Source organism: Aquarana catesbeiana, linkage group LG13 (genome assembly GCF_042186555.1).
Source record: "Aquarana catesbeiana isolate 2022-GZ linkage group LG13, ASM4218655v1, whole genome shotgun sequence".
In the NCBI taxonomy this organism is placed as follows: Eukaryota; Metazoa; Chordata; class Amphibia; order Anura; family Ranidae; genus Aquarana; species Aquarana catesbeiana.
The window spans coordinates 127,110,235-127,136,958 of NC_133336.1; the positions used below are offsets into that span (position 1 = coordinate 127,110,235).

Genomic DNA, 26,724 nt, shown 5'->3' on the forward strand with positions numbered 1-26,724 from the left:
ATTTGGCCGGGATATCAGAAGTGTTGTGTTTTACAGTAGATGCTATGAAAGATTCTATTCTCCAGGCCTCACGGCTCGTGCTAGAGCTGGTACGTGTGCTTAAAATCCTATGATTGAAAAAGTGGTCAGCCAAAGCGCCATGCAAAAGCTCTTTGCCAGTTTCCCATTTCATGGTGAATGGTTATTTGGAGACGATCTGGATAGGTATATCCAAAGAATTTCTAGTGGGAAAAGTTCCCTTTTACTGGTTAAAAGGAAGTTTAAAACATGCTTCTTCTCCGGTGCCAGGGGCATTAGCCTCCAGGCAGTCATGACGGCCTCCACCGTCAGGTTCATGAGGTAAACCTCAGGGTCAGTCCCAGGGCCAAAAGAGGACCTAGGGGAGGAAACCCACAAAGCAAAATACTAAAGCCTCTTTATGAAGGGGCACCCCTGCTCGCTCAAGAGTGGGGGAAGGCTTCTACATTTTTCAAGGGTCTGGCAGGAACAATGTCAAGACAGACGGGTGGCTTCCTAAATTTCTCTAGGTTACAAACTAGAGTTTCGAGGGTTCCCGTCTCCTCATTATCTCAGATCAAACGTTCCCAGAGATCCAGTGAAAAAAGAAGTCTCTCTTTCTAGCTTTGGATCATCTTTTGTCTCAAAGAGTGATGTTGGTGGTTCCCTTGGAAGAGCAAGGGTTAGGGTTTTTATTCAAACTTTTTCATGGTTCCAAAGCCAAACAGGGATGTCAGACCCATTTTAGATCTCAAAGATCTAAACCGTTTTCCCTTCTTTTTGCATGGAGTCAATCCGATCAGTAGTCTCCATCCTATAAGGGGGAGAACTTCTGGCGTCAATCGACATCAAGAAGGCTTTTCTCCATGTGCCGATTTTTCCCCGCTCACCTGAAATTTCTACGCTTCAAGGTAGAAAATCTTCATTCCAGTTTGTAGCTCTGCCTTCGGTCTAGCTACTGCACCTCATGTTTACAAATGTCCTGGCTCCTCCTTTAGCCAGGTTAGGGGCTCAAGGTATAACTATACTAGCCTACTTAGACGATCTACTCTTGATAGATCAATCGGTAGCCCGCTTAAAACCAAAGTTTGGTCACCGCAGTCAGCTACCTGGAATACCTAGGTTGGGTTCTCAGCCTAGAAAAATCCTCCTTAAAAACCATGAAGGAGATTGCAGTACTTGGGGCTGACCATAGATACAGCTCAGAAGAGGGTGTTTTTGCCCCAGGAAAGGGAACTGATTCAGTTGATCAAAACAAAGAAGAATCATATTTGATTTTGCATGAAATTGTTGGGAAAGATGGTGGTTTCTTTCAAGGCTGTTCCTTATGCGCAGTTTCATTCAAGACTGCTGCAAAACAGTATCCTGTCAACTTGGAACAAGAAGGTCCAAGCTCTGGAATTCCCAAAGCGTTGATCCCCCAGGGTGCGTCAGAGCCTCAATTGGTGGTTAATATCCAGAAATCTTGAAAAAGGAAAATCCCTTTCTACCAGTTACCTGGAAAGTGGTAACAGATGCAAGCCTTCTGGGCTGGGGAGCAGTCCTGAAAGCACCACCTGTCCAAGGGAAATGGTCCAAATCAGAGATGACCTTACTCATCAATATTCTAGAGATTCGGGCAGTACGTCTGGCCCTGGAGGCCTGGACACTCAGACTACGGAATTGTCCTGTCAGGATCCAATCCGGCAATGCCACAGCTGTGGCCCATATCAATCACCAAGGGGGCATGAGAAGTCGTGCAGCCCAGAGAGAGGTGAATCATATTCTATCTTGGGAAAACCACATTCCTTGCCTATCAGCAATTTTCATTCCAGGAAGAGAGAATTGGCAGGCAGACTACTTGAGTCGCCAACAATTGTTCCTGGGAGAATGGTCCCTTCACCTTGACATCTTTCTGTCAATATGCCAAAAATGAGGAGTTCCGGGTGTGGATCTGTTTGCGTCCAGGTTCAACAACAAGATCGACAACTTTGTGTCAAGGACAAGGGATCCGATGGCATACGGAACAGATATCTTGTTTTTTCCGTGGGATCAGTTTTTCACTGATCTATGTGTTCCCTCCTGTTCTGCTGCTTCAGCGCCTTCTCGCAGGATCAAGCAAGAAGGGAAGGAGGCGATTCTTGTGGCCCAGGAGATCTTGGTTTGCCGAGATCGTAAAAATGGCGGTAGGGGAACCTTGGACCCTACCGCTATGGCCAGACTTTCTCTCGCAAGGTCCAGTATTCCATCCTACCTTACAAACGCTAAATTTAGCGGTTTGGCTATTGAGACCCACATTCTAAAAGATCGTGGGCTGTTAGCTTCAGTAGTTTCTACTTGGTTAATGCTAGGAAGCCAGCCTCCAGAGTCATATACTATAGAGTCTGTAAGGCATATGTCTCCTGGTGTAAATCCAGGGGCTGGCACCCCAGGAAATATGTCATAGGTAGGATCCCTGAATTCCTACAAATAGGATTAGAAATGAAGCTGGCCTTGAGTACTGTCAAGGCCAGATGTCAGCTTTGTCTGTGTTTTTTTTTAAACAACCACTTGCTTCACACTCTCTGGTTCATAAATTTATTCAGGGGGTAACGTGGATTCAGGTCAGGTCACACCTGAACCCTTGGGACCTAAATTTAGTCCTGTCGACTTTACAGAAGCAGTCTTTTGAGCCAATACGAGATATTCCCTTGGTCCTCTTAAGGAGAAAAATTTCTTGGTTGCCATATCTTCTGCAGGAAGAGTATCAGAGCTGGCTGCTCTTTCTTGTAAAGAGCAGCCAATTTGATTATTATTAAGGATAAGGTTGTATTGCGGCCTCATCCTATATTCCTACCGAAGGTAGTGTCAGGTTTTCATTTAAACCAGGATATTCTGCCTTCTTTTTTTCCAGAACCTCGTTCTGTGGAAGAGAGGTCACTACATTCTCTTGATGTGGTGAGAGTGGTCAAGGTCTATTTGAAAGTGACCACTCAGATTCGTAAAACAGATGTTTTGTTTGTGTTGCCAGACGGTCCTAAAAGAGGACAGGCAGTGTCAAAATCTACTATTTCTAAATAGATTCGTCAAGTGATTGTTCAAGCTTGTGGTTTGAAGAGGAAAATTCCTCCTTTTCATATTAAAGCGCACTCCACCAGGGCTGTTAGTGCTTCTTGGGCAGTGCATCACCAAGCCTCCATGGCTCAGATCTGCAAGGCTGCAACTTGGTCTTCAGTCCATACATTTACCAGATTCTATCAAGTAGATGTAAAAGATCATGAGGATATCGCCTTTGGGCACAGTGTACTGCAGGCTGCAGTATGAGTTCTCTAGTCTCTTGGTGCCCTACTTTTGTTGTGTCTCCCTCTCTTCAGTTGGCATTGCTATGGGACATCCCACATAGTAACTACTATGGCTCTGTGTCCCGTGATGTACTATAAGAAAATAGGATTTTTATAACCGCTTACCTGCAAAATCCTTTTCTTTGAAGTACATCACGGGACACAGAGGTCCCTCCCTTCTTTGGTGTACACGTGTATTGCTTTGCTACAAAACTGAGGTACTCCCACCAGTGGGAGGGGTTATATAGGAAGTGCACTTTTTAATCTAGGGCGTACCAGTGTCCATCATCTGTAGGTGGCCTATAACCCACATAGTAACTACTATGGCTCTGTGTCCCGTGATGTACTTCAAAGAAAAAGGATTTTACAGGTAATCTGTTATAAAAATCATATTTTGTGTTTGGAGTTCAGGTTTAAAGTGATTGATTGATTGTAAAGGCTCGTTTTTTTTCTTATAAAAGTAACAAACATCTTTTACTTACCTGCTCTGTTGCAGTGGATTTGCACAGAGCAGACCGGATGCTTCCCTTCTTAGGTCCGTCTTCTGTGATCCTGGCCCACCCCTCCTATTTCATGCCCCCACAGCAAGCAGCTTGCTATGGGGGCACCCGAGCTGAGTCACAGCTCCCTGTGTCCATTCAGACAGAGTCCTGGCCCCACCCCCTCTCTCCCCTGATTGGTTAGCTGACTTTGACAGCAGCAGGAGCCAATGGCGCCGTTGCTGTGTCTCAGCCAATCGGGAATGAGAATCCGGATGGCTGAGACACTCGTGGACATCGCTGGACAGGGGGGCTGAGGGTAGGCTGCTGCACACAGTAGGCTTTTTATCTTAATGCATTAAGATTAAAAACCTTCTGCCCTTTTGCAGATAAAAGAACATTCTGGTACTGACTTAAAACCTGAAGCATGGAAAAGTGAAGGGGTTAAAGGCTGTGGAAAAAAAATATTAAATGCAATATTTTTTGCTGGAAAAAAATGTGCATTCATTTTATTTTTTTCTCATGAGCCTGCAGAGCATTGTATCTACGATACCTAGATCTTTGAAAATTTTAGGGTCCTTCAGCCAGTGCCTCCAGCTTACCTGCCTGTACCTCCATATGGCAGACAGTTACGAAGCTGGAAGAAGTGTAACTGAACTTTTGAGAACAAAAATAAATAAAAAATTTTAAAAAATAAAATAAATTGACAAGTCTATGCCTCATCAGTGCCACCTATCAGTGCTGCATATTAGTGCCACCGTCACACAACATTAAAAAAAGTTGTGTACTAAAGTTTTGGTTCCGAATACAGGTAAAACACCCTAGGAGGTAGGCACCACATCCCTGGACATAATTATAAGTCACGAATAGAGGGTAAAGGGATTGTATCGGTGCAGATAAACAAAACATAGAAGATTTTTTTTTTTTAAAAATACTAAATTTTTTAATTCAAACATTTTAAAAGAACCATACAATTTATACACAATTCATGAAATTTCAATGTTGATAAAAATACGGTGGTCAAGTGGGATATGAGTGTGCATATCATTTAGGAGATGATATATTTGCATACTAGCCCGACATGTTTCGCAGTGTCGCTTTTTCAAGGGATATGCAAACTGAAGATGATAACAACCAACACTCTTAATAATTCTAAAAAATAAAGAAATACAAAATAGTATTCATTGTGGTATACATAAGAAAACAAAGTTATACAAAAACTTTACAAATACTGGCGCAATGTCTTCACTGAGACAGCACTGATAGGTGCTTACCCCCGTAATGACCCAAAGCCCAGTCACTCCCCACATGCACCAACCGAAACCGGACTAACGATGAGGCCGATGTGCAACCACAGGGGACAGAAAGGTGGAGCTATATTTGGGAGATATAAATGCATTGTATCAAAAATGGGCTGTTTAATAATGTTGGACAAATTGTATGTAATTAAATATATGGATGTCAATACAGTGAAATATTATTTTCACTTATGGAGATTCTGATAGACTGTCGCAGAGGGTGTGTATAAGGAAAGTTATTAAACTCAATAATAGAACGCTATCAGACACTTACTCTATTAATTGATCAGAGCAACACCTGTGGGGTGGAGGCAGTCGTCAACACTTGTTAGGTTGTAGTTACAAGGGGTGATTGTATAGTGCTAATAAATAAAACAAAAATAAAGAAATAAGCACATGAAATTGGAATTTTACTGGGGATGATAGATTTTGAAAAACTAGGAAATGTAAGCAGGAATAGAGTATAGTATACACATCAAATTGATGAAGATTTAGGTATAAATCATCCAGTAAAACATAGCTGGATAGTAGTGGACACAATGTCTCAATAATTACAAATTAAAACAAGAAAGTCAGCAATTTGAGTGCTTACAACACTAGGGTAGGATATTAAGTGGTAAAAAGTAAGTGAAAGGTATACATGAACGCAAACAGCAGTTTTTAGCAGTGTGTGGTAAGCTTACCAGTCACTAGCACTGCCAAGAGATGAGTTCCACCCTCCGGCGCTGACAGAATACACTGTCAGTTATGCCGGCTTATGTGCTGTCCCCCATCGAGCTGGCGTGTGACGTCACCAGCTCGATGCGGACATGAGGGCGCCAGTGCGCATGCCCGGGGAGCCGGGAATCCCAACTGACTACATATCCCATGGGGCAGAGCGGCCAAGCGCAGAGCCGACATGCGCAATAGCGCCGCATGACGATTCCGATCCCGGCTCCACCGTGCCCGGGCTGCAGGGATGGGAGACCCACTGATGGTCCGATCCCACAGGGAGCGCGGCGCGATGTGGGCACATCACAGGGATGTGCCCCGGACGTCCGTATGGTTGCGAGAGGCCCCCCCCGTCATCGGTAGGGGAAGAGAGCTAGAAGCGACAAGGCTCAGGGGGATCCAAGAGGCAACCGATCGGATAGGAAAGGACCACATGCATTCCAATCCGATCGGTGAAACAGAGAGACAGAGCGCCTGGAAAAAACACAAAAAATGATAACAGAAAATGCAAAGATTTATGATTACAGAATACAGCTATTATACATATTGAATTTGTGACATGTATACCTTTTCACTTACTTTTTACCACTTAATATCCTACCCTAGTGTTGTAAGCACTCAAATTGCTGACTTTCTTGTTTTAATTTGTAATTATTGAGACATTGTGTCCACTACTATCCAGCTGTTTTACTGGATGATTTATACCTAAATCTTCATCAATTTGATGTGTATACTATACTCTATTCCTGCTTACATTTCCTAGTTTTTCAAAATCTATCATCCCCAGTAAAATTCCAATTTCATGTGCTTATTTCTTTATTTTTGTTTTATTTATTAGCACTATACAATCACCCCTTGTAACTACAACCTAACAAGTGTTGACGACTGCCTCCACCCCACAGGTGTTGCTCTGATCAATTAATAGAATAAGTGTCTGATAGCGTTCTATTATTGAGTTTAATAACTTTCCTTATACACACCCTCTGCAACAGTCTATCAGAATCTCCATAAGTGAAAATAATATTTCACTGTATTGACATCCAAATATTTAATTACATACAATTTGTCCAACATTATTAAACAGCCCATTTTTGATACAATGCATTTATATCTCCCAAATATAGCTCCACCTTTCTGTCCCCTGTGGTTGCACATTGGCCTCATCGTTAGTCCGGTTTCGGTTGGTGCATGTGGGGAGTGACGGGGCTTTGGGTCATTACGGGGGTAAGCACCTATCAGTGCTGTCTCAGTGAAGACATTGCGCCAGTATTTGTAAAGTTTTTGTATAACTTTGTTTTCTTATGTATACCACAATGAATACTATTTTGTATTTCTTTATTTTTTAGAATCATTAAGAGTGTTGGTTGATATCATCTTCAGTTTGCATATCCCTTGAAAAAGCAACACTGTGAAACATGTCGGGCTAGTATGCAAATATATCATCTCCTAAATGATATGCACACTCATATCCCACTTGACCACCGTATTTTTATCAACATTGAAATTTCATGAATTGTGTATAAATTGTATGGTTCTTTTAAAATGTTTGAATTAAAAAATTTTGTATTTTTAAAACAAAAAATCTTCTATGTTTTGTTTATCTGCACCGATAAAATCCCTTTACCCTCTTTTCTTGACTTATAATTAAAAAAAGTTGTTTTTTTTTAGCAGCCCTAATTAAAATTCCTCGCCATTAATCTGCTGCTATCTAAGATCCCTTCTTTTGTTTCCCTTTTATTGATAAATTCTCACTTCTACCTTTTTTCCTCAGTTGTGAGAGGAGGTAAGGCCTCTCAAATGTAAATACTAGAGTGTTTTTTACATTTATGATCATTTATGAGTGGGCATCACAGTGAACACAAGGTACAGAGCCACTCCAATTGGCTCTGTGCATTGCGTCTGTGATCTGAGCCCTCTAATGACTGTTCAGATCACAGCCGTTCATGGGAGTATTGGCCAGTAGTGAATTGGGTAAAGCTAGCTCTTTTTTATAAAAGTATGCATTTGTTTGCTCTCTGTAATTGTATTGTTTAATTTGTTTTACAGGACTGTGCTGGAGTAATCCTTTATTCTGCTGAATGTGCTACACAGGTGGCTCTTGATGGCATCCAGTGTTTAGGTACGGCTTTTATTGACAGGCCCAGATTAAGTTTGTTCCTAATTTTATTTCCAGAAACAATTTTTGATTTGATTTCTGATGTGTACATTGAGGTACAAAAATACACCTGTTTTTGTGCTGAAATAACAGAACTGTCAGGCATATGTTATAAGCATTCATACATAGAGGTTTGATGAGACAGAATGGTATAGATAGTCTGTTGTCACCAGCTGACTGCCAGCACAAGGGAAAACGGAACATTATTTTATAGCAGAGGTTTACGGAGTCACGTAATACTTTTCTGTACAGGCAGGAATGGCTATTTAGAGATCTCCCGGGATAAGCCTTCTTTTCATATATTCTGCCAGAAAAATACTTTCCTCAGCTGCCTTTGCATCTTGGCTACTGCTATTAGACGTATTTTCCTGCCCAACTCTGAAATGCTAACTTAGAATATGCATCAAGATTAGAAAAGTATAGTGAAGTCAGAACTTCTGCCGACCTATGCTTCAGATAACGACTTGGAAAGTACTGAAATCACTAAATCAGCATGACAGCCAGGAAACTGGCACTTAAAAAAGGAGAGGTCATTAATGTCAGCCTATACAATACTCACTGCCAGTTTCTTTTAAAATGTCTACTCAACCTAAATCCCACAAAGTTATTATTGGGTTCTATGTATCTAAACCAAAGAAAAGTAGAATGTATTGCAGCTTACCAGTCCATAGATTCTGTGACTGTATTCATTTTTTTATTTTTATTTTTTCATTCCCTTTTCCTTTATATTCACCTGGTTATTCTACCAGTAGCGCGCCTCACACCTTCTGTACTGTATCTGTGGAGGAGCAGTGTTATCGCCCTGGGACAGGACTCTAGAGCAGGGGTCTCCAAACTTTTCAAATAAAGGGCCAGTTTATTGTCCTGCAGACTTTAGGAGGGCCAGATTGAGGAATAGTATTGCATCATTGGTATCAGTGGAAGAAATAGTGCCCCCTTGTTGGTGTCAGTGGGAGGAATAGTGCCTCAAATCTGTGGGAGGAATAGTGCCTCAAATCGGTGGAAGGAATAGTGCCCCAAGGGCCGGATAAAGGCTAGCAAAGGGCCATATCTGGCCCTCGGGCTGCAGTTTGGAGACCCCTGCTCTAGAGCATCCCTCTTCTGATTTCCATAACATGGAGGAAGGAGGTGTTCTGTGGTCCACAGAATTCAAATGGGCGGGTCTAATAACTGATGGAGCTGATGGTGCAGCACAGGTAGAGAACACTTAGCGTTGCTTCGATATTGGCTCACTGCATTTCTTCTGGCAGCATGAAATTATTTGCACTTACCAAAAAGATATAGCAAAACTTTTTTAATGGTAGATTTTTTATTAGGAGAAAAGTTCATTGTTTGGAGTTATAAATAAAATGGCTGAACTTGCTGTAACATCGTAGGACTTTAAAACCTGCACCTAGCACCCATAGCCTCCTGAGAAACTGAGGTCATTCTCTGCCGCACTGCAAATAGATGGGGCAATATCTGCTGCACTGTGGAAATGGAGCAGTGGCTGATACTAGACAACTCTGAAAAATAGAGGGGGGGTGGTGAATTTCTTCTTTGTGTGTGGAGTTTTTCCTTGAGTTGATATTTCTCATCAGGCTTTATAACAGCCTTATGTCAATAGGGATGCTTTTGTCATCAGTTTTGAGATCATTCACAATTTGTCTGGTGCATTTGACCTGGAGTTGACCTGACCTGCATTTGATCTGCTTTGGGAGGCTTTTCCCATAGACAAATGCAGTTATGACATGAACAAAAGCCCATCAACTTTGCCAAGTTGGGTGAAGATGTGTGGGTGGCAAGCTAAGAGGTGGCATCCCTACATGTCACTGCTACCCCTAACAGCTGGGAGAGCAGCCCGTCTAGTGGGGGTGGTGAGGGTAGTGCAGGTAGGCCTAGACAGTTGGTGGTAATAGGGGATTCTGTAATCAGAAGGACTGATAATTTAAAGAACTAGGCTGCAAGTTGAAGGGAAGGACCACAAGGTGATATTCTCTGAAATATTGCCTGTGCCATGCGCAACACAGGAAAGGTAGGGGGAGAATAGAGACCTGAATGCATGGCTAAAGACCTGGTGTAAGGAGGAGGAATTTGGGTTTTTAGAGCACTGCATCGACTTTTCATGGGGGTGTACAACCTTTATGCTAAGGATGGTTTGCACCTAAATTGAAAAGGGTCTGCTGTGCTGGGGGAGAGGTATGTGGGCTGGAGGAGCATTTAAGGAGGAGTTCTACCCATATCTTTGATGTATTTTTTTTTTTTTAATTACTATTAATCTTGCATAATGCATGTCAAGCTATTCTTATTCTTGTCATTAGCGCTGCCTTTATTCTATATTTATCTTCAAAAATACCTTAGATTTTTTCCTTCTTGTGGATTCCCATCTTGCTTGTGGGCAGGAGAAGCCCACAAGCATATTCTTCCTGGATACGGCGCTGCTGTATTCCCAGCATGCACCGCCCGTTCTCGTGCATGCGCAGTAATAGCACGTAGCGGCGCTGTAAACTAAACAGGTTGCCATCACAACAGGCGGCGTCATCAGAAGTGCCTGCACCGTTGTTATGGCAACCTAGCCCTCGGCACTGCCCACTGACTACTGGGAAATGATGACACACATCTCCCAGGAGCAGTAGCGAGCAGAGGAGCCGAAGGAAGTGACGTCAGGAGCCACGGTGAGGAAGGGTAAGCTTAGAAGGGACCACATAGCAACAGGGATTAAAAGGTAAGTAAAAAAGAGAAAAAATGTTCTCCAAATCTCATTTGTTATGTTATTTGCTGCACATTTATGTAAAATTATTTTTATGGGTGGAACTCCGCTTTAAACTAGGATTGGGGGGAAGGGTGAATTAGATTATAATAGGGCAGACAGGTCAAACAGGGGTCAGCCCCTATTGGTGGGTGGAATGGAGAAGGATGGGGGGAGGGCTATAGCAGATAATATGACGGTTCCTATGTTACAAACAATCATTGGAAATGTTACTGTTTGTACTCAAAAAATATGCAACATGTGTGCAAAATGTGACAATGAATTAAAGTGTTTATTCACCAATGCCAGCAGCGTGCCAAGAATAATAGGTGAGTTGGAAGTTCTGGTGCACAAGGAGAACTATGATTTAATTGGTATTGCTGAATCTTAGCTTCATGCTTCACATGACTGTGCTATTAATATTCCTAACTATGCTCTTTCGGAAAGACAGGGTAAAATGGAGGGGTGGTGGTGTCTGTCTTTATGTGAGAAGTGATCTGAAAGCGAATGTGAAAGAGGACCTAGTTGTGTGATGAGTCTGAAGCATTATGGAACTGTACATGGGTGTGCGTCCTACAAAGGTTATCATTGGAGTTTAATATAAGGAAAAAAAGAGGCTTCCATCATACCAAATGAAGAGTATGGTGGTCCCATCCCTAATGTGATAAACCACAGAAAGATACCCCCCTTTTTTTGGGACTTTAACAGACCACCAACTCTTAAGTTAAAAAATATATTTTAATGGTATAAAATAAAAAAGACATACAAATGTCTACAACATATGAAAAATGTACATTCCATATAGAAACAGAACGCAGATCTACAAATGAACAATAATCGTGTTAAAAATACTCTCCAAGGGTAGGTGTACCCTAGTACCCGACACGTTTCCAGTATTCTGATACCTTCATCAGGTGTTTGAGAGTTGAAGATGTTTTACAAATGTACAGGTTCAATCCATATTGGGCGAGCATAATTAGGGCAGACGATCGTTGGAGCCTGTGTGATAAAGGCTTTACAACGGGCGGATGAATATCCAACCATCCCCCTGTGAGTGTATCCTCAGGAAGTCCGATGCGTGAGTGCCCTCCGTGTATATGTGCTATATATATATATATATATATATATATATATATATATATATATATATATATATATATATATATATATATATATATATATATATATATATATATATATATATATATGTATGTATGTGTATATATATATATATATATAATATGTATATATGTGTGTATATATGTGTGTATGTATGTGTGTGTGTGTATGTATATATATATATATATATATATATATATATATATATATATATATATATATATATATATATATATATATATATATATACACAGAGGGCACCCACACTCACAGGGGGATGGTTGGATATTCATCCGCCCGTTGTAAAGCCTTTATCACACAGGCTCCAACAATGGTCTGCCCTAATTATACTCGCCCAATATAGATTGAACCTGTACATTTGTAAAACATCTTCAAGTCAAGACATTTGTGTGTCTTTTTTATTGTATACCATTAAAATATATTTTTTAACTTAAGAGTTGGTGGTCTGTTAAAGTCCCAAAAAAAGGGGGGTATCTTTCTCTGGTTTATTGGAGTTTAATAGAACAGAGGGAAAAGAATTACCCGGTTGGGAAAGGCCGGGTAACAAGAGGGTTACTATTAGCAACAGAAATTGATCAAAACTAAAGTATCAAATTTATTGATTAAAATTAATCAAATCATTAAGTTATTTGGTTGAACAAATCATTCACGTGCATTGCTGTATTCCATGAAAACAATAACAGTATGGTATTAGGCAAGTAATCAAAAGGCAATAGTAAACAAACGAGACAACACACACAAAATACAAGACAACGCTGAACACAGTCCGGACGCTTTGTGGTGGTCAGCGATCCAGTATCTACATCAGTTGAGGTGAAAATTATCACCTGAGAGGATCATAATTGATCACATAAATCTCAAAAAAATGTTTTATTTTTTTATATGATAACTGGCACTGATCAGCACAAATGAAGGGGCGACAGAATAGATAGAAAAGCTGTTGGGGGGGGGGGGGGAGACTGCAGAATTGGGGTGCCAGGGGATGTTCCAAGGGAGAATCGTCATGCAGGTACACTTGGTAACCTTATAAAAGATGAGGAACTGCAAAAATAGTCCCATATGGGTCAGGTGAGTGTGGATTGTAGTGGGCCTTGCAGATGGCAGATTAACTTTCAATCTGGTGGTTAAATCTTCCTTGGATTTCATAGGCAGCTAATCACTCATAAGGGAGATAGTTCATAGCAGCATGGATTGCATAAATTGGATCACTAGCTATAGCTGGTTATAGATATCCTGGCCCTTATGTGAGTAGTTTATGTCACTGCAGTATTTGAATTGGGTAACTACAGATTATATAGCTCAAAGTGCAGGCTAGCAATACAATCATTTATGCTGGTATAATACACAGTAAATCTGTACATTACCACCCTATTGGGGAGAAGTCAGCTCCAAAGGTCCATTTAAGTGCAGTCAGCGGCATGGTTAACATAGCTCTTTAGCTGTGGAAATTCACTTTCACCTCCAGCACGCTGCGACTTCACTGGTAGTGTACACTGCTCTAGTTAGTTTAATCTCGGACGTTTGTATTTATAGAATACATCAATGCACTTGAATGATTTGTTCAACCAAATAACTTAATGATAACTTGATTTTAATCAATAAATTTGATACTTTTTGATACTTCAGTTTTGATCAATTTCTGTTGCTAATAGTAACCCTCTTTTGTTATCTGGCCTTTCCCAACCAGGTAATTCTTTTCCCTGTGTTCTATTATATGTTCAGTGGTTACAGCAACAACACCAACCTAGGTGAATGATCAGTGGTTGGTCACCTATTACATTTGACCACCTATCAGTGAATAACTTGCACATTCCCATCTCCCCTCCCCCACATCTTTCTTTCATGTATCATTGGAGTTTGTTATAGACCTCCCAGTGTTAATGAGAAGGTGGAGACTGAGCTCCTTGCACATGGAAAGGGCTGCAAGGGCTGTGACGGTGATAATAATGGGAGATTTTAACTACCCAAAAACTGACTGGAGTAATGGCACTGCTGGGACAGTTAAAGGGCAAAAATGTATAAACCTATTACAAGACAACTTTATGGTCCAGTTTGAGGCCCCGACTAGGAATGATGCTCTGTTAGACCTGGTAATCTCAAACCATGCAGAGCTTATTACCAATATTCATATAAAAGAACATCTGGGTAGCAGTGACCATAACATGATTTCATTTAATGTTAGCTGTAAGCAAGAAACATATACGGGAAAGATAAAAACACTTTAAAGCGGAGTTCCACCCTAAAGTGGAACTTCCGCTCATCGAATTCCTCCCCCCCTCCGGTGTCATAATTGGCACCTTTCAGGGGGGAGGGGGGTGCAGATACCTGTATAATACAGGTATCTGCACCCACTTCCGGGTATAGCTAGCCGCAGAGTCCCCGCCCACCCCCGTTGTGTTGTGGGAAATACACAGTTCCCACAATACAACGGGGACCAGTGTAGACGCGCAGCGCGACTCGCGCATGCGCAGTAGGGAACCGGGCAGTGAAGCCGCAACGCTTCACTTCCCGATTCCCTCAGTGAGAATGGCGGCGGCAGCATCCGAGGATCGAGGGACGGTTCGGCCTCGGGTGCCGACATCACTGGACCCCGGGACAGGTAAGTGTCCTTATTTTAAAAGTCAGCAGCTGCAGTATTTGCAGCTGCTGACATCTAAAAAAAAATTATAGCGAAACTCCGCTTTAAGAGAGCAAATTTTCCAAGGATGAGAGCAGCTCTCTAAGACTTAGACTAGGAGGGGATATTGACATCGATGAACACAGAACCAAAATGGTAATTCTTCAAACAGACTGTATGTGAACTCACTGCAAAGCATATTCCCATGGGCAATAAGTTTAACCACTTGCTTACTGGGCACTTAAACCCCCCTCCTGCCCAGACCAATTTTCAGCTTTCAGTGCTCTCACACTTTGAATGACAATTACTCAGTCATGCAACACTGTACCCAAATGATTTTTTTGTCCTTTTTTTCATACAAATAGAGCTTTCATTTGGTGGTATTTGATCACCTCTGGGTTTTTTAATTTTTGCGCTATAAATGAAAAAAGACCGAAAATTTTGAAAAAAAATGCTTTTTTCTTTGTTTCTGTGATAAAATTTTGCAAATTAGCAATTTTTCTTCATAAATGGCCATAATTTATACTGCTACATATCTTTGGTAAAAATAACCCAAATTAGTGGATATTATGTGGTCTGTGTGAAATTTATAGAGTCTACAAGCTATGGTGCAAATCATAAAAAAATGATCACATCTGATCACACCTGATGTACTGAGGCCCATCTCATTTCTTGAGACCCTAACAAGCCAGGAAAGTACAAATGACCCCTTTTTGGAAAGTAGACATTCCAGGGTATTTAGTAAGAGGCATGGTGAGTTATTTGAAGTTGTCATTTTTTCCCACAATTCTTTGCAAATTAAGGTTTTTTTATATTTTTTATATTTTTTTCAGAAAATTGTCATTGTAATAGCTTATTTCTCTCACATGGAATGTGCATACCACAAATGACACCCCAAAATACATTCGGCTACTCCTCCTGAGTATTACAATACCACATATGTGGGACTTTTTCACTAACTGGCCACATACAGAGGCCCAACATGCAGGGAGCATCATCAGGTGTTCAAGGAGCATAAATTACCCATCTAACTTGTTGACTACCTATTACACTTTTGAAGGCCCTAGAGCACCAGGACAATGGAAACGCCCACAAAATGACCCCATTTTGGAAAGCTAACACCCCAATGTATAATCTATGAGGCATAATGAGTCTTTTGAACGGTTCATTTTTTTCCAGAAGTTTTTGGAAAATGTGTAAAAAAAAAAAAATAAAAAAATTAAAACGCATTTTTTTTTTTTTTTTTTACACAAAGTTGTCCGTTTATAAGATATTTCCAACACATAGCATTTACATAGCAAAAATAACACCCCGAAATACATTCTGCTACTCCTCCTGAGTAAAACGATACCACATGTGTAAGACTTTTACACAGCCGGACCACATCCAGAGATCCAACATGCAAGGAACACCATCAGGTGTTCCAGGGACACATAGCATGCACATACCAAGAATTACACCCCAAAATACATTATGCTGAGCAAAGAGAAACAAAAGATTACCTGTGGTTTTAGTAGTACAGTTGTCCACAGGAGGATAGCACTGGTCCAGGCAGCAGGCAGGGACTTGGTCAGCAACAGCGAACACAATTTTTCAGGCAGCAGGCAGAAATACTGTCCATAGGTCAGTGCAGTGCAGGGTCAGTGCAGGCAGAGATTGTCAGCAGTGCCAAAATATTGGTCTTGGTAGCAGGCAGGAACATGGTCCATGTGCTGTGGCCAGTGCAACAAACAGAGGCATGACAGCAGTAAGTCCTACAGGCAGTAGGCAGAAGTAGGGCCTCGTTGAGGACAGAATGGGGACAGGGGTAGAGGCTTCTCCCACCCAAATCTCTTTGAAGCCTCCGAGTCTCCAGACCCTAATCTAGGAATGAGAAAACAAATAAAATTGTTTTCTTCATCCAGAAAAACTATTCTGGAGCCCCTCACATATGTGAGACCCCTGTGTTGAATCCCACTAGTCCAGTTGCAGGGTACAAGATCAGTCCAAGAGGCATGGTCAAACAGTCCAAGGTCAGTTCCAGATCAGGCAGAGGTATGTACAGAATCGTTAGGCAGAAGCATGGTTGAATAACAGTCCAGGGTCAGTTCCAGATGAGGCAGCGGTATGTACAAAATCGGCAGGCAGAAGCGTGGTCGAATAACAAGCCAGGGTCAGTTAGAGCAGGCAGTGGCATAATGGGTATGAAGGCAGGAACTGAGGATTACGTTTACCATACTTCACTAATAATTTAGTGAAGTATGGTAACGGCGGAAACATTCACCTATGCAGAGGCCTGGTTGGGAAGGACACAATAATAAGATGTGTCTCTTCTGACTCCTGCTCTGGTACACACCTTACATCTTTTTTGACGTCTTTGGCCTGTTGGTTTGGGAAGGAGTTTATCTGGAAAGTGGCGTTCGGAGAGTCGACTAAGAACATCTGATCGGATGTTTTCTGGTGGGCCGTTCGGGAATATAAGGGCAGTGTAAATTTCCTCCTGGTAGCCAAGGAAGGGTTGGGGGTTTTGGGTGGAGTTGCGGTAAATGATAGGAATTGAATATGGCCAATTGAAAAAAATCAATTGCTACTTTTTTGTACCAATGGTATGTCCGTCTTGTGGCAAGGTATGGTTCCAACATTTGATCGTTGAAGTCGATTCCCCCCATAAACGAATTGTATTCATGGATGCATGTGGGTTTCTGGATGGGGCCATTCCTTCTGGGGATTTCCACATAGGTGTTATTGTGGATGGAAGACAACATGTACACATCCCTTCTGTCCCTCCACTTCCAGAATCTCTTTGTTACGCAGATTTGCCGTTTCTCCTTTTCTCAACTTCTTATTAACAAGACTTTGAGGAAAGCTCTTCCCATTCTTTTTTACGGTGCCACATGCTGGCGTCTTCTTCCGATGAAGGTTGTGGAACAGGGGCAGAGAAGTGTAGAAGTTGTCTACATACAGGTGGTATCCTTTGTCAAGTAGGGGGTATATGAGGTCCCAAACAACTTTCCTGCTGGATCCCAAGTAGTCCAGGCAATTAGGGGGCTGCAGCTGTGTGTCCTTCCCTTCGTGCACTGTGAAGGAATATGTGTACCTGTGGCTCGGTCACATAGTTTGTACACCTTCACCCCATAGCGGGCCCTTTTGCTGGGGATAAATTGCTTAATTTTAAGCCTGCCGCTAAATTTAACAAGGGACTCATGCACACATATGTGTTGGTCCGGGGTGAACAGCTGGGGGAATAATTCAGAAAAAAAATTTAATATTGGCCGAATTTTGTAAAGCTTGTCATAATTTGGATCATTTCGGGGAGGGCACTGGGTATTGTCGCTGAAATGTAGGAACCTCATTATCATCAGATACCTGGTTCTGGGCATTACCGCGGAGAAGAGCGGCATGTGGTGGAGGGGGTGGGTTGACCAATAGGAACAGAGTTCGTTTTTTTTGGTGAGCCCCATATTAAATGTGAGGCCCAAAAAAACCTTGAACTCCTCCACTGTCAGGTCTCTCCACTCATAGGGACGGGCGTAATATGATGTGGGATTTTGCAAAATAAATTGCTGTGCATACAGGTTGCACTGGGTAACAATTGACTCCAACATGTTCTCTGTAAAAATTAAATAAAAAAAATTAATTGGGGTAAAGTTCTCTGTATCCACCTGGACTCCTGGCTGGGCAGTGAAAGGGGGAACGCTAGCTTCTCCTGAATTAGGAGGAAGCCACAAGGGGTTCTGGAGGGCATAGGGAAGGCTGGCATGGGACCTTACCCTTTGGGGCTGAGGTGACACCCCACTGGTACTTGGCCTTTCTTGCCGAGGTACTGCGGTGCTGGTGGATGCCACTGCGTTGCTGGTGGATGCCACTGCCTTCCCACCAGAACGCCTTCGTTTGGGGGGCCGAGTTTCTTCCTCCTCTGAGTCTGTTAGTGTTCCACTACTGAGGACTGGCTCGTAATTTACATCAGAATCCGAATTGGAAAGGGATTCTGAAAAAGAGAGCTCCCCGTTGCTCTCGTCGGCCGTAGAAAGAATTTGGTATGCCTCCTCGACAGAAAAGCTTTTTTTGGACATGGCTGCTGTTGGTTATGAGATTGCACAGGTGTGTGCTGAGGTGGCACTGATTGATGGCACAGATGTGCACTGATGAGGCGGCACAGATGGGCACTGAACGCACAGATGGGCACTGATGAGGCGGCACAAATGGGCACTGATGAGGCAGCACAGATGGGAACTGAGGCAGCACAGATGGGCACTGAGGAAGCAGCACAGATGTGCACTGATTGCACAGATTTACACTAATGAGGCGGCACAGGTGGGCACAGATATGCACTGATGTGGCACAGATGGGCACTGATGAGGCGGCACAGATGGGCACTGATTGCACAGATGGGCACTGATTGCACAGGTGTGCACTGAGGTGGCACAGATGGGCACTGATGAGGTGGCACAGATGGGCACTGATGAGGTGGCACAGATGGGCACTGATGAGGTGGCACAGATGGGCACTGATTGCACAGATGCACACTGATTGCAGATGGGCTCTGATGGGCACAGACGGGCACTGATGGCACAAGTGGACACTGATGCGCACAGATGGCACTAGATGTCACTGTGGGCACTGTTGGGCACTTTTTGGGCACACTTCACTTTAATACTGTCACAAATTTACTCACAGAAGCTCTCTCTCCTCACACGCTGTCTTTGTGTGAGGAGAGAGAGCCGGCAATGAGAGATGATCTCAATTGTTTACATTTCAGATCATCTCTCATTGGAGGCGGCGATCGTGCTGTAAACGGCTGCTGTGATTGGCCGTTTACAGCGATCTGTGATTGGCTGTGTCCAAGGGACACGGCCAACAGCTTTTCCCCGAGGCGCGCTCATGAGAGCGCGCTGGGAACGAGGAAAGGGGACGACGTCAATAGACGTAGTCCGGGTAATGTAGATCCGCGCTGTTGCCGTCATTTGGCAATGGCCCAGATCTGAAGTGGTTAAAGGGCTAAAAATAATGTGGCTCATGACATAACATTAAAAAAGTTATAAATAATAAGAAAAAGGCTTTTAAAAAAATATAAAAATGAAGGAACATTATCATTGTTTTTAATGTTACAAAGAATATAATAGAATATGTAAAAAATGAAATCAAGCCTAAAAAATTCAGAACGAATGACAGATTGCAAAATGTAGTAAGACAAACCCCCAAAAAATCTTCAAATATATGGGGGATGGTATTGATGCTCCTTAATGACTGGAATGGTACCACTGGATTGGCGTAGAGCCAATGTGGTGGCCATATTTAAAAAGGAATCAAAGTCTTTACCAAGTAACTATAGACCTGTTAGTTTAACTTCTATAGTTTGGAAGATATGGGAGAGTTTAATAAAAGACCACATAGATGAGCTCTTACTGAAAATAAAAAAATTAAGCAACAGACAGCATGGATTCATGAAAGACAGAAGTTGTCAAACAAACATGATTTCTTTTTATGAGGAGGTAAGTTAAACCTTGGACAAAGGGGTGGCTGTGGACGTGGTATATCAATTTGTAAATGGATAGAAAACTGGCTAAAAGACAGAATTCAGAGAGTAGTGGTTAATGATTCTTACTCTGAATGGTCTAAGGTTATCAGTGGTGTACCCCAGGGTTCAGTGTTGGGACCCCTACTTTTTAATACCTTTATCATTGATATAGGGTGTGAGATTAAAAGTATAATTTCAGTGTTTGCAGATGACACCAAGCTATGCACTGAAATAACATTCGTACAGGATGTCTCCAACTTACAAGCTGACCTCAATGCACTGTTTAATTAGGCAACTGTGTGGCAAATGAGGTTTAATGTTGATAAATGTAAAGTTATGGACTTGGGGGCTAAGAATATGCTTGCATCATACATACTAGGGGGAATACAACTGGGGAAATCAATGGTGGAGAAGGATCTGGGAGTTTTGGTAGATCATAAGCTTAATAATAGCATGCAATGCCAAGCTACGGTTTACAAAGTGAGCAAAGTCCTTTCTTGTATTAAGGAAAGTATGGACTCCAGAGAGAGAGAGAGAGAGAGAGATTATTTTGCCCCTGTACAAATCATTAGTAAGACCTCATCTGGAATATGCAGTTCAGTTTTGGGCACCAATTCTCAAAAAGGATGTTGGGGAACTGGAGAAAGTGCAAAGAAGGGCAACCAAAGTGATAAGAGGCATGGTGGAACTCCGTTATGCAGAAAGATTAGAGGAACTAAATTTATTCTAGGCAGTGGCGACGGCCTCCACCATCAGACTCTAGAGGAAAAGCCTCAGGGTCAGGCACAGAAGACCTGGGGCTGGAAATCTGCAAAGCAGAATTCTAAAGCCTCATTATGAAGAGGCGCCCCCCTCACCAGAGTGGGGGGGGGGAGACTTCTGCAATACTTAGAAGTCTGGCAAGAGGAAATCGGGACAGATGGGTCAGCTCTATGGTGTCTCTAAGATTCAAACCTGAATTTCAGGAGTTTCCACCGTCTTGTTTTCTGAGATCAAACGTTCCCAAAGATCCAGGGAAAAGGCAATCTGTTTCGGGCATTAGATCGATTACTAGCTCAGGGGGTGATCATACAGATCCTCACAGAAGAGCAAGGTTTGGGGTTTTATTCAAACCTATTTACGGTACCAAAACCGTATGGAGATGTCAGACCCATTCTAGATCTAAAGAATCTAAATCAGTTCCTGAAGATCCGCTCCTTTTGCATGGAGTCGATCGGATCAGTAGTTTCTATCCTACAAGGAGGAGAACTTTTGGCGCCTATCGACATCAGGGATGCATATCTGCATGTCCCTATATTTCCCTGCTCACCAAAGGTTTCTGCGATTCGAAGTAGAACAGCAGCACTTCCAGTTTGTAGCCTTGCCCTTTGGGCTAGCTACAGCACCCCAGGTGTTCACAAAGGTACTGGCCCCACCTCTAGCCAGGTTAAGGGCACAGGGCATAAGCCCGGGTTCACACCTATGCGAATTAGATGCGGCTTACACTGCATCTAATTCGCAGGACATTTTAAAATACATTCATATGAATGCATCTGGTTCACATATGTGCGTTGCATTCGCACTGCGCATTGCACAAAAAACGTGTGCGTTTTTTGGGCATTGCGGTGCGAACTACAAGCCTATTATCTCCTATGGGAACGCATCTGATTCGCAGATGCATTGCGTTCTGAACAAGGAATTTCTACTTCTCCTCACTACACCTCCCCCTCTCCCCCCCTCCTCCCTCCCCCTCTCCCTGTTCTCTAATCCTGAGCAAAAACGCAATGAATCCTTTGAACAGGAGATTTTTATCTCACCAGTGAAACCTGAGCTTCAATTCGCACCGCACAAGTGTGAAACAGGGCTAACAGTCTTGGTGTACATAGACAATCTATTGCTAATAGACTAATCGGTGGCTCGTTTGGAGCAAAGTGCATTACAACCAATTACCTGAAAAGTCTGGGTTGGATTCTCAACCTAGAGAAGTCTTCCTTAAAACTGCTAAAAAACTAGAGTGATTGAGTCTGATCATAGATACAGCCCAGAAAAAGGTGTTCTTGCCTCAGGCAAAAATCAACTCCATAAGAGAGCTGGTGGTCAGGTCAAAAGGAGATCCCTCCATTCGCCTTTGCATGAGGTTGTTGGGAAAGATGGTGGCTTCATTGGAAGCAGTTCCCTATGAGAATGTTGCAAAACAGTATTCTATCTGCTTGGAACAAAACGATCCAAGCTTTAGACTTGCCAATGCGGCTGTCCCAAAGGGTGTCCCAAAGCCTCAATTGGTGGTTACTAACCCAGAATCTGCAGAAAGGAAAAGCCTTCAGACCAGTTATCTGGAAAGCGGTTAACGACTGACGCCAGCCTTTCAGGCTGGGGAGCAGTACTTGAGAAGACAACTGTCCAGGGACAGCGGTCAAGAACCGAAAGAGCCTTGCCCATCATATCCTAGAGATTTGGGCAGTGCGTCTGGCTCTGAAGGCCTGGACTTCCAGGTTACGGGATTGTCTTATCAGGATCCAATCCGACAATGCCACAGCGGTGGCCTATATCAATCACCTAGGGGGCACCAAGAGTCTTGCAGCGCAGACAGAGGTGAATCATATTCTAACTTGGGCAGAAAAGAATATTCCGGCAGTCTTCATTCCGGGAATAGAGAATTGGCAAGCAGACTACTTGAGTCGCCAGCAGTTATTCCCAGGGGAATGGTCTCTTCTCCCCGACATTTTTCGGGCTGTTTGCCAAAGATCTCCGGGATCTCCGTACGTAAATCTTCTAGCGTCCAGATTCAACATGAAGTTAGTCAACTTTGTGTCCAGGACAAGGGATCCACTTGCATACAGAACAGATGCGTTGGTGACCCCGTGGGATAAGTTCTCACTGATCTATGCATTTCCCCCTATTCAGTTGCTACCTCAACTTCTTTGCAGAATCAAGCTTGAAAGAAAGCCGGTAATTCTGGTAGCACCAGCATGGCCCAGAAGGTCATGGTATGCAGAAATCGTAAAGATGGCAGTGGAGGATCCGTGGTCCCTTCCACTACGGCCAGACCTACTCTCACAGGGGCCGATATTCCATCCTACCTTACAAACGCTAAATTTAACAGCTTGGCTATTGAAACCCACATTCTGAAGAAGTGTGGGCTTTCCGGGTCAGTTATCTCCACTTTATTGCAAAGAAGCCAGCTTCCAGAACTATATAATATAGAGTCTGGAGGGCTTATGTTTCCTGGTGTGAATCCAAGGGTTGGCACCCTCAGAGATATATCATAGGCAGAATTCTTGCCTTTCTACAATTAGGGGTAGAGATGAAGTTGGCCTTGAGTACTATTAAAGGCCAAGTCTCAGCTTTATCAGTCTTATTTCAAAGACCGCTTGCTACACATTCTTTAGTCCGGGGTTTTATGCAAGGGGTGATGCGGATTAATCCGCCAGTTAGATCACCTTTGAACCCTTGGGACTTGAATTTAGTTTTGTCTGTGTTACAAAAGAGCCCTATTTGATTATTCATGAGGACAGAGTGGTGTTATGCCCTCGTCCAGATTTCATGTTTTCACCTGAACCAAGATATTGTCCTGCCATTGTTTTTTCCAAAACCATGTTCCAGGGAAGAAAAGTCACTACATTGTCTTGATGTGGTGAGAGCAGTCAAAGTCTATTTAAAGATAACTGCTTAGATTCGGAAGACTGATGTCTTATTTATTCTGCCAGAGGGTCCTAAGAAAGGACAGGCAGCGTCGAAATCCACTGTCGCTAAGTGGATTCGGCAAGTTATAATTCAGACTTATGATTTAAGGGGTAAAATTCCCCCTTTTCAAGTCAAAGCGCACTCTACCAGGTCGGTTAATGCTTCTTGGGCAGTGCGTCACCAGGCCTCCATGGCTCAGATCTGTAAGGCCGCAACTTGGTCTTCAGTACATACATTCACCAAATTTTATCAGGTGGATGTAAGGAGGCATGAGGATATGGCCTTTGGGCACAGTGTGTTGCAGGCAGTAGTATAAGTCCTCAAGTCTGGGGGTACCCTGCGTGTTGTCTCTCCCTCCCCTCAAATAGCTTTGCTATGGGACGTCCCATTAAGTTAATAACTATGGCTCTGTGTCCCATGATTTACGATTTACGATAAAGAAAATAGGATTTTATAACAGCTTACCTGTAAAATCCTTTTCTTGGGTACATCATGGGACACAGAGGTCCCTCCCCTCTTTTGGGGTTTAGATATATTGCTTTGCTACAAAAACTGAGGTACTCCTGGAAGGAGGAGGGAATGAACTTCCTGTATCGGGTATACCATTGTCCATCACCTGAAGGTGCCTATATACGCATTAAGTTAATAAGTATGGCTCTGTGTCTCATGATGTACTCCAAGAAGGATTTTACAGGTAAGCTGTTATAAAAATCCTATTTTTTGTGGTAAATCAGTAAAATAAGGAATTCTGATTGACTTCCACTGTTACTGAACTTTGCATCTAATTATAGCACTGACCTGTTGAATTAACGAATTGGTGCCCCTGGATCTGAGGTATTTGTGGTAATGAGGCTGGCCTGATTAAAACATCAGTATAGCACTGGTTCAGTAGCAGGAACTTTTGTTTTAACCACTTCAAGAAGAAAAATACGTATGTATGTATATATGTGTGTGTATGTATGTATGTATGTATGTGTGTATGTATATATATATATATATATATATATATATATATATATATATATATATATATAGTGTGTGTATGTATATGTTGTGGTTTTGAAGCGGTCTACAGTGGCTATGGCTGCAGCTGTCAGCCATGACCCCGGTATTAAAAGTTTTAGCTGGCAATTCTCTTTTCACTAAAAGCGATCTGAGCGGCTAATTAGCTGCTCGATCAATTTTTAAGAGCAGCAGGTGGGGTTTTAATTTTTTGATCTGATGCTTTCAAGGGTAGAGGAGAGATCTCCAGATGTCTCCATAAGGAGGACCTGTCATGCTTTATTGATATCACAAGGGATGGTTAAATTTCTATTGATGGCAAAAAAAGTGCAATTTTTTTGTGTGTATGTGTTAGGGGGTTCTAAGTGATTTTCAATACTCAAATAAGTCACTTACAGGTCTTCAACCCATAATCCTGTATTTTTTTTTTCCCAGGAGGAAATGGTTATATAAATGATTACCCAATGGGACGCTTCCTTCGTGATGCCAAACTGTATGAGATAGGTGCCGGTACTAGTGAGGTACGGAGACTTGTCATAGGCAGAGCCTTCAATGCACTTTACAAATAAACAGATACCTCTGTGAAGCTTCTAAGCTGTCTTCTGGTGGCAGAAAAGACCCTTTAAACCGAACACTGTAAAAATCATGAATCTGTCAAGAATGAATCCAGTGCACTCCCTCTACACACAGATTCAAGAAGACCCTACAAAGAGAAGCTGTTGCTAATTTTTTTCCCTTACCAGGAGTGAATGAGGTTCCTACTGTGGATGCACAAAAATCATACAGACATGTAATCTCATGGAAAAGATTGTAAAATTTTGAAATAAAGAATATTTTAACATCTGTGTTTGTGAGATTGTCAAAATAGTCTGTTTTAGGAAGTTGCATGTGTTTTTTTTTTTTTTTTTTTTATGGTTCTAGATAGATGGATTTTTGTTTGTTTAGATTTTCCCTCACTCCCTGTCTGTTAAAAGAATGTCCCTAGAACAGAAAGTGAGAAGAGCTGTCTCTATGGGCTCGTTCACACGTGTGTCAATACCACGTGTTTGTGGCATTTACTTTGCATTTTTTAAGCCTCATAAAGGCCCTTCAATGCCTGCCACGACTATTTGAATGGCATCGCACAGTGCTGTGTTGAAAATTTAAGTGGCGTGTCACTTTCATGAGGAATCAACACTTTTTTTTTTTTTTTTGCTTTCTCCATTGATTTCAGTGGTAATGCTCTGTAACCACACTTTAACAGCACCTATAACATTTGTGGTGTGTTAGTGAAGCATTTATGAAGTGTTACCTGGGCATTGGGAGAGAGGCATTGGAGGTTCCTAGTTCAGTGGTATCCCAGAATGCACTGGTTGTACAGAGCAGCTGTATGGTTAACACCATTTGCTTCTGTGTGCAGGCTAATGTATCAACCAGAGAGGGCCACTTAAGCGACTTAGTAACCGGTCATGGGCCACAATGAGCAGAGCGGGCGGATGACAGGTCCATGTCCACTCTGCATATGCAGAGCAGACACGGACGCAGCCCACTCTACTATGGGCCCTCCGATCTGATCTGCCCAGATGCAGGTAACCCACAGGTGCACTGCGCTATACCTGCAGATCAGTTTGAAAGCAGCCCGGTAACACCTGCAGAAGAAATATGCCCGTATATACACTGTGGTTTTAGTAATAAACATACCTTTAATAACCATTTTTCCATTAAGGTATCACCAGCTGTTGCTGTCTCAGGCAGAGTGCATTTGGTATCACTCCGCCTGTGACAGGAGCGTTGTGCAGGAAGCATCGGCTTATGCGGCTTTGCTTCCTCTACCACCGCCGCTTGCTTCCTCTACCACCGGCTTCGTTCACAACACTAATGCTCTGGGGTCAGCAACTCCGCGATCTGGGCTTGCCAGCCCACCATCCCAGAGCAGGAGGTCACGGGCCACATCAGAAGGTTCCTTGGGCCACATGTAGTCCCCCGGGCCACTGCCTTAAAGTTCACCTTTCGTAACCTGTTACACCCATATTCAGGGTGTAACATGTTACGAATGGACTGGCCCCATCTCCCTGATCTGACAGCTAATGGGGATTCTTGCTTTCCCACTAGCCGCCGGCCGCGTCACTCATTTACATTGTAATGTAAATAGAAAACTA

At 42.6% G+C, this 26,724-nt stretch overlaps 1 protein-coding gene across 1 annotated transcript in view; it reads left to right on the plus strand.

Moving 5' to 3' along the window:
- The window catches only part of IVD (isovaleryl-CoA dehydrogenase), a 95,334-nt gene extending 69,905 nt beyond the window's left edge, over positions 1–25,429 (plus strand). The window contains exons 11-12 of the mRNA XM_073609970.1: positions 7,831–7,903; positions 25,022–25,429. Of these exons, the coding sequence (XP_073466071.1) occupies positions 7,831–7,903; positions 25,022–25,155 (207 nt within the window). The 3' untranslated portion in view covers positions 25,156–25,429. The remainder of the gene's footprint in view (positions 1–7,830; positions 7,904–25,021) is intronic.
- The last annotated feature ends 1,295 nt before the right edge of the window (positions 25,430–26,724 follow it).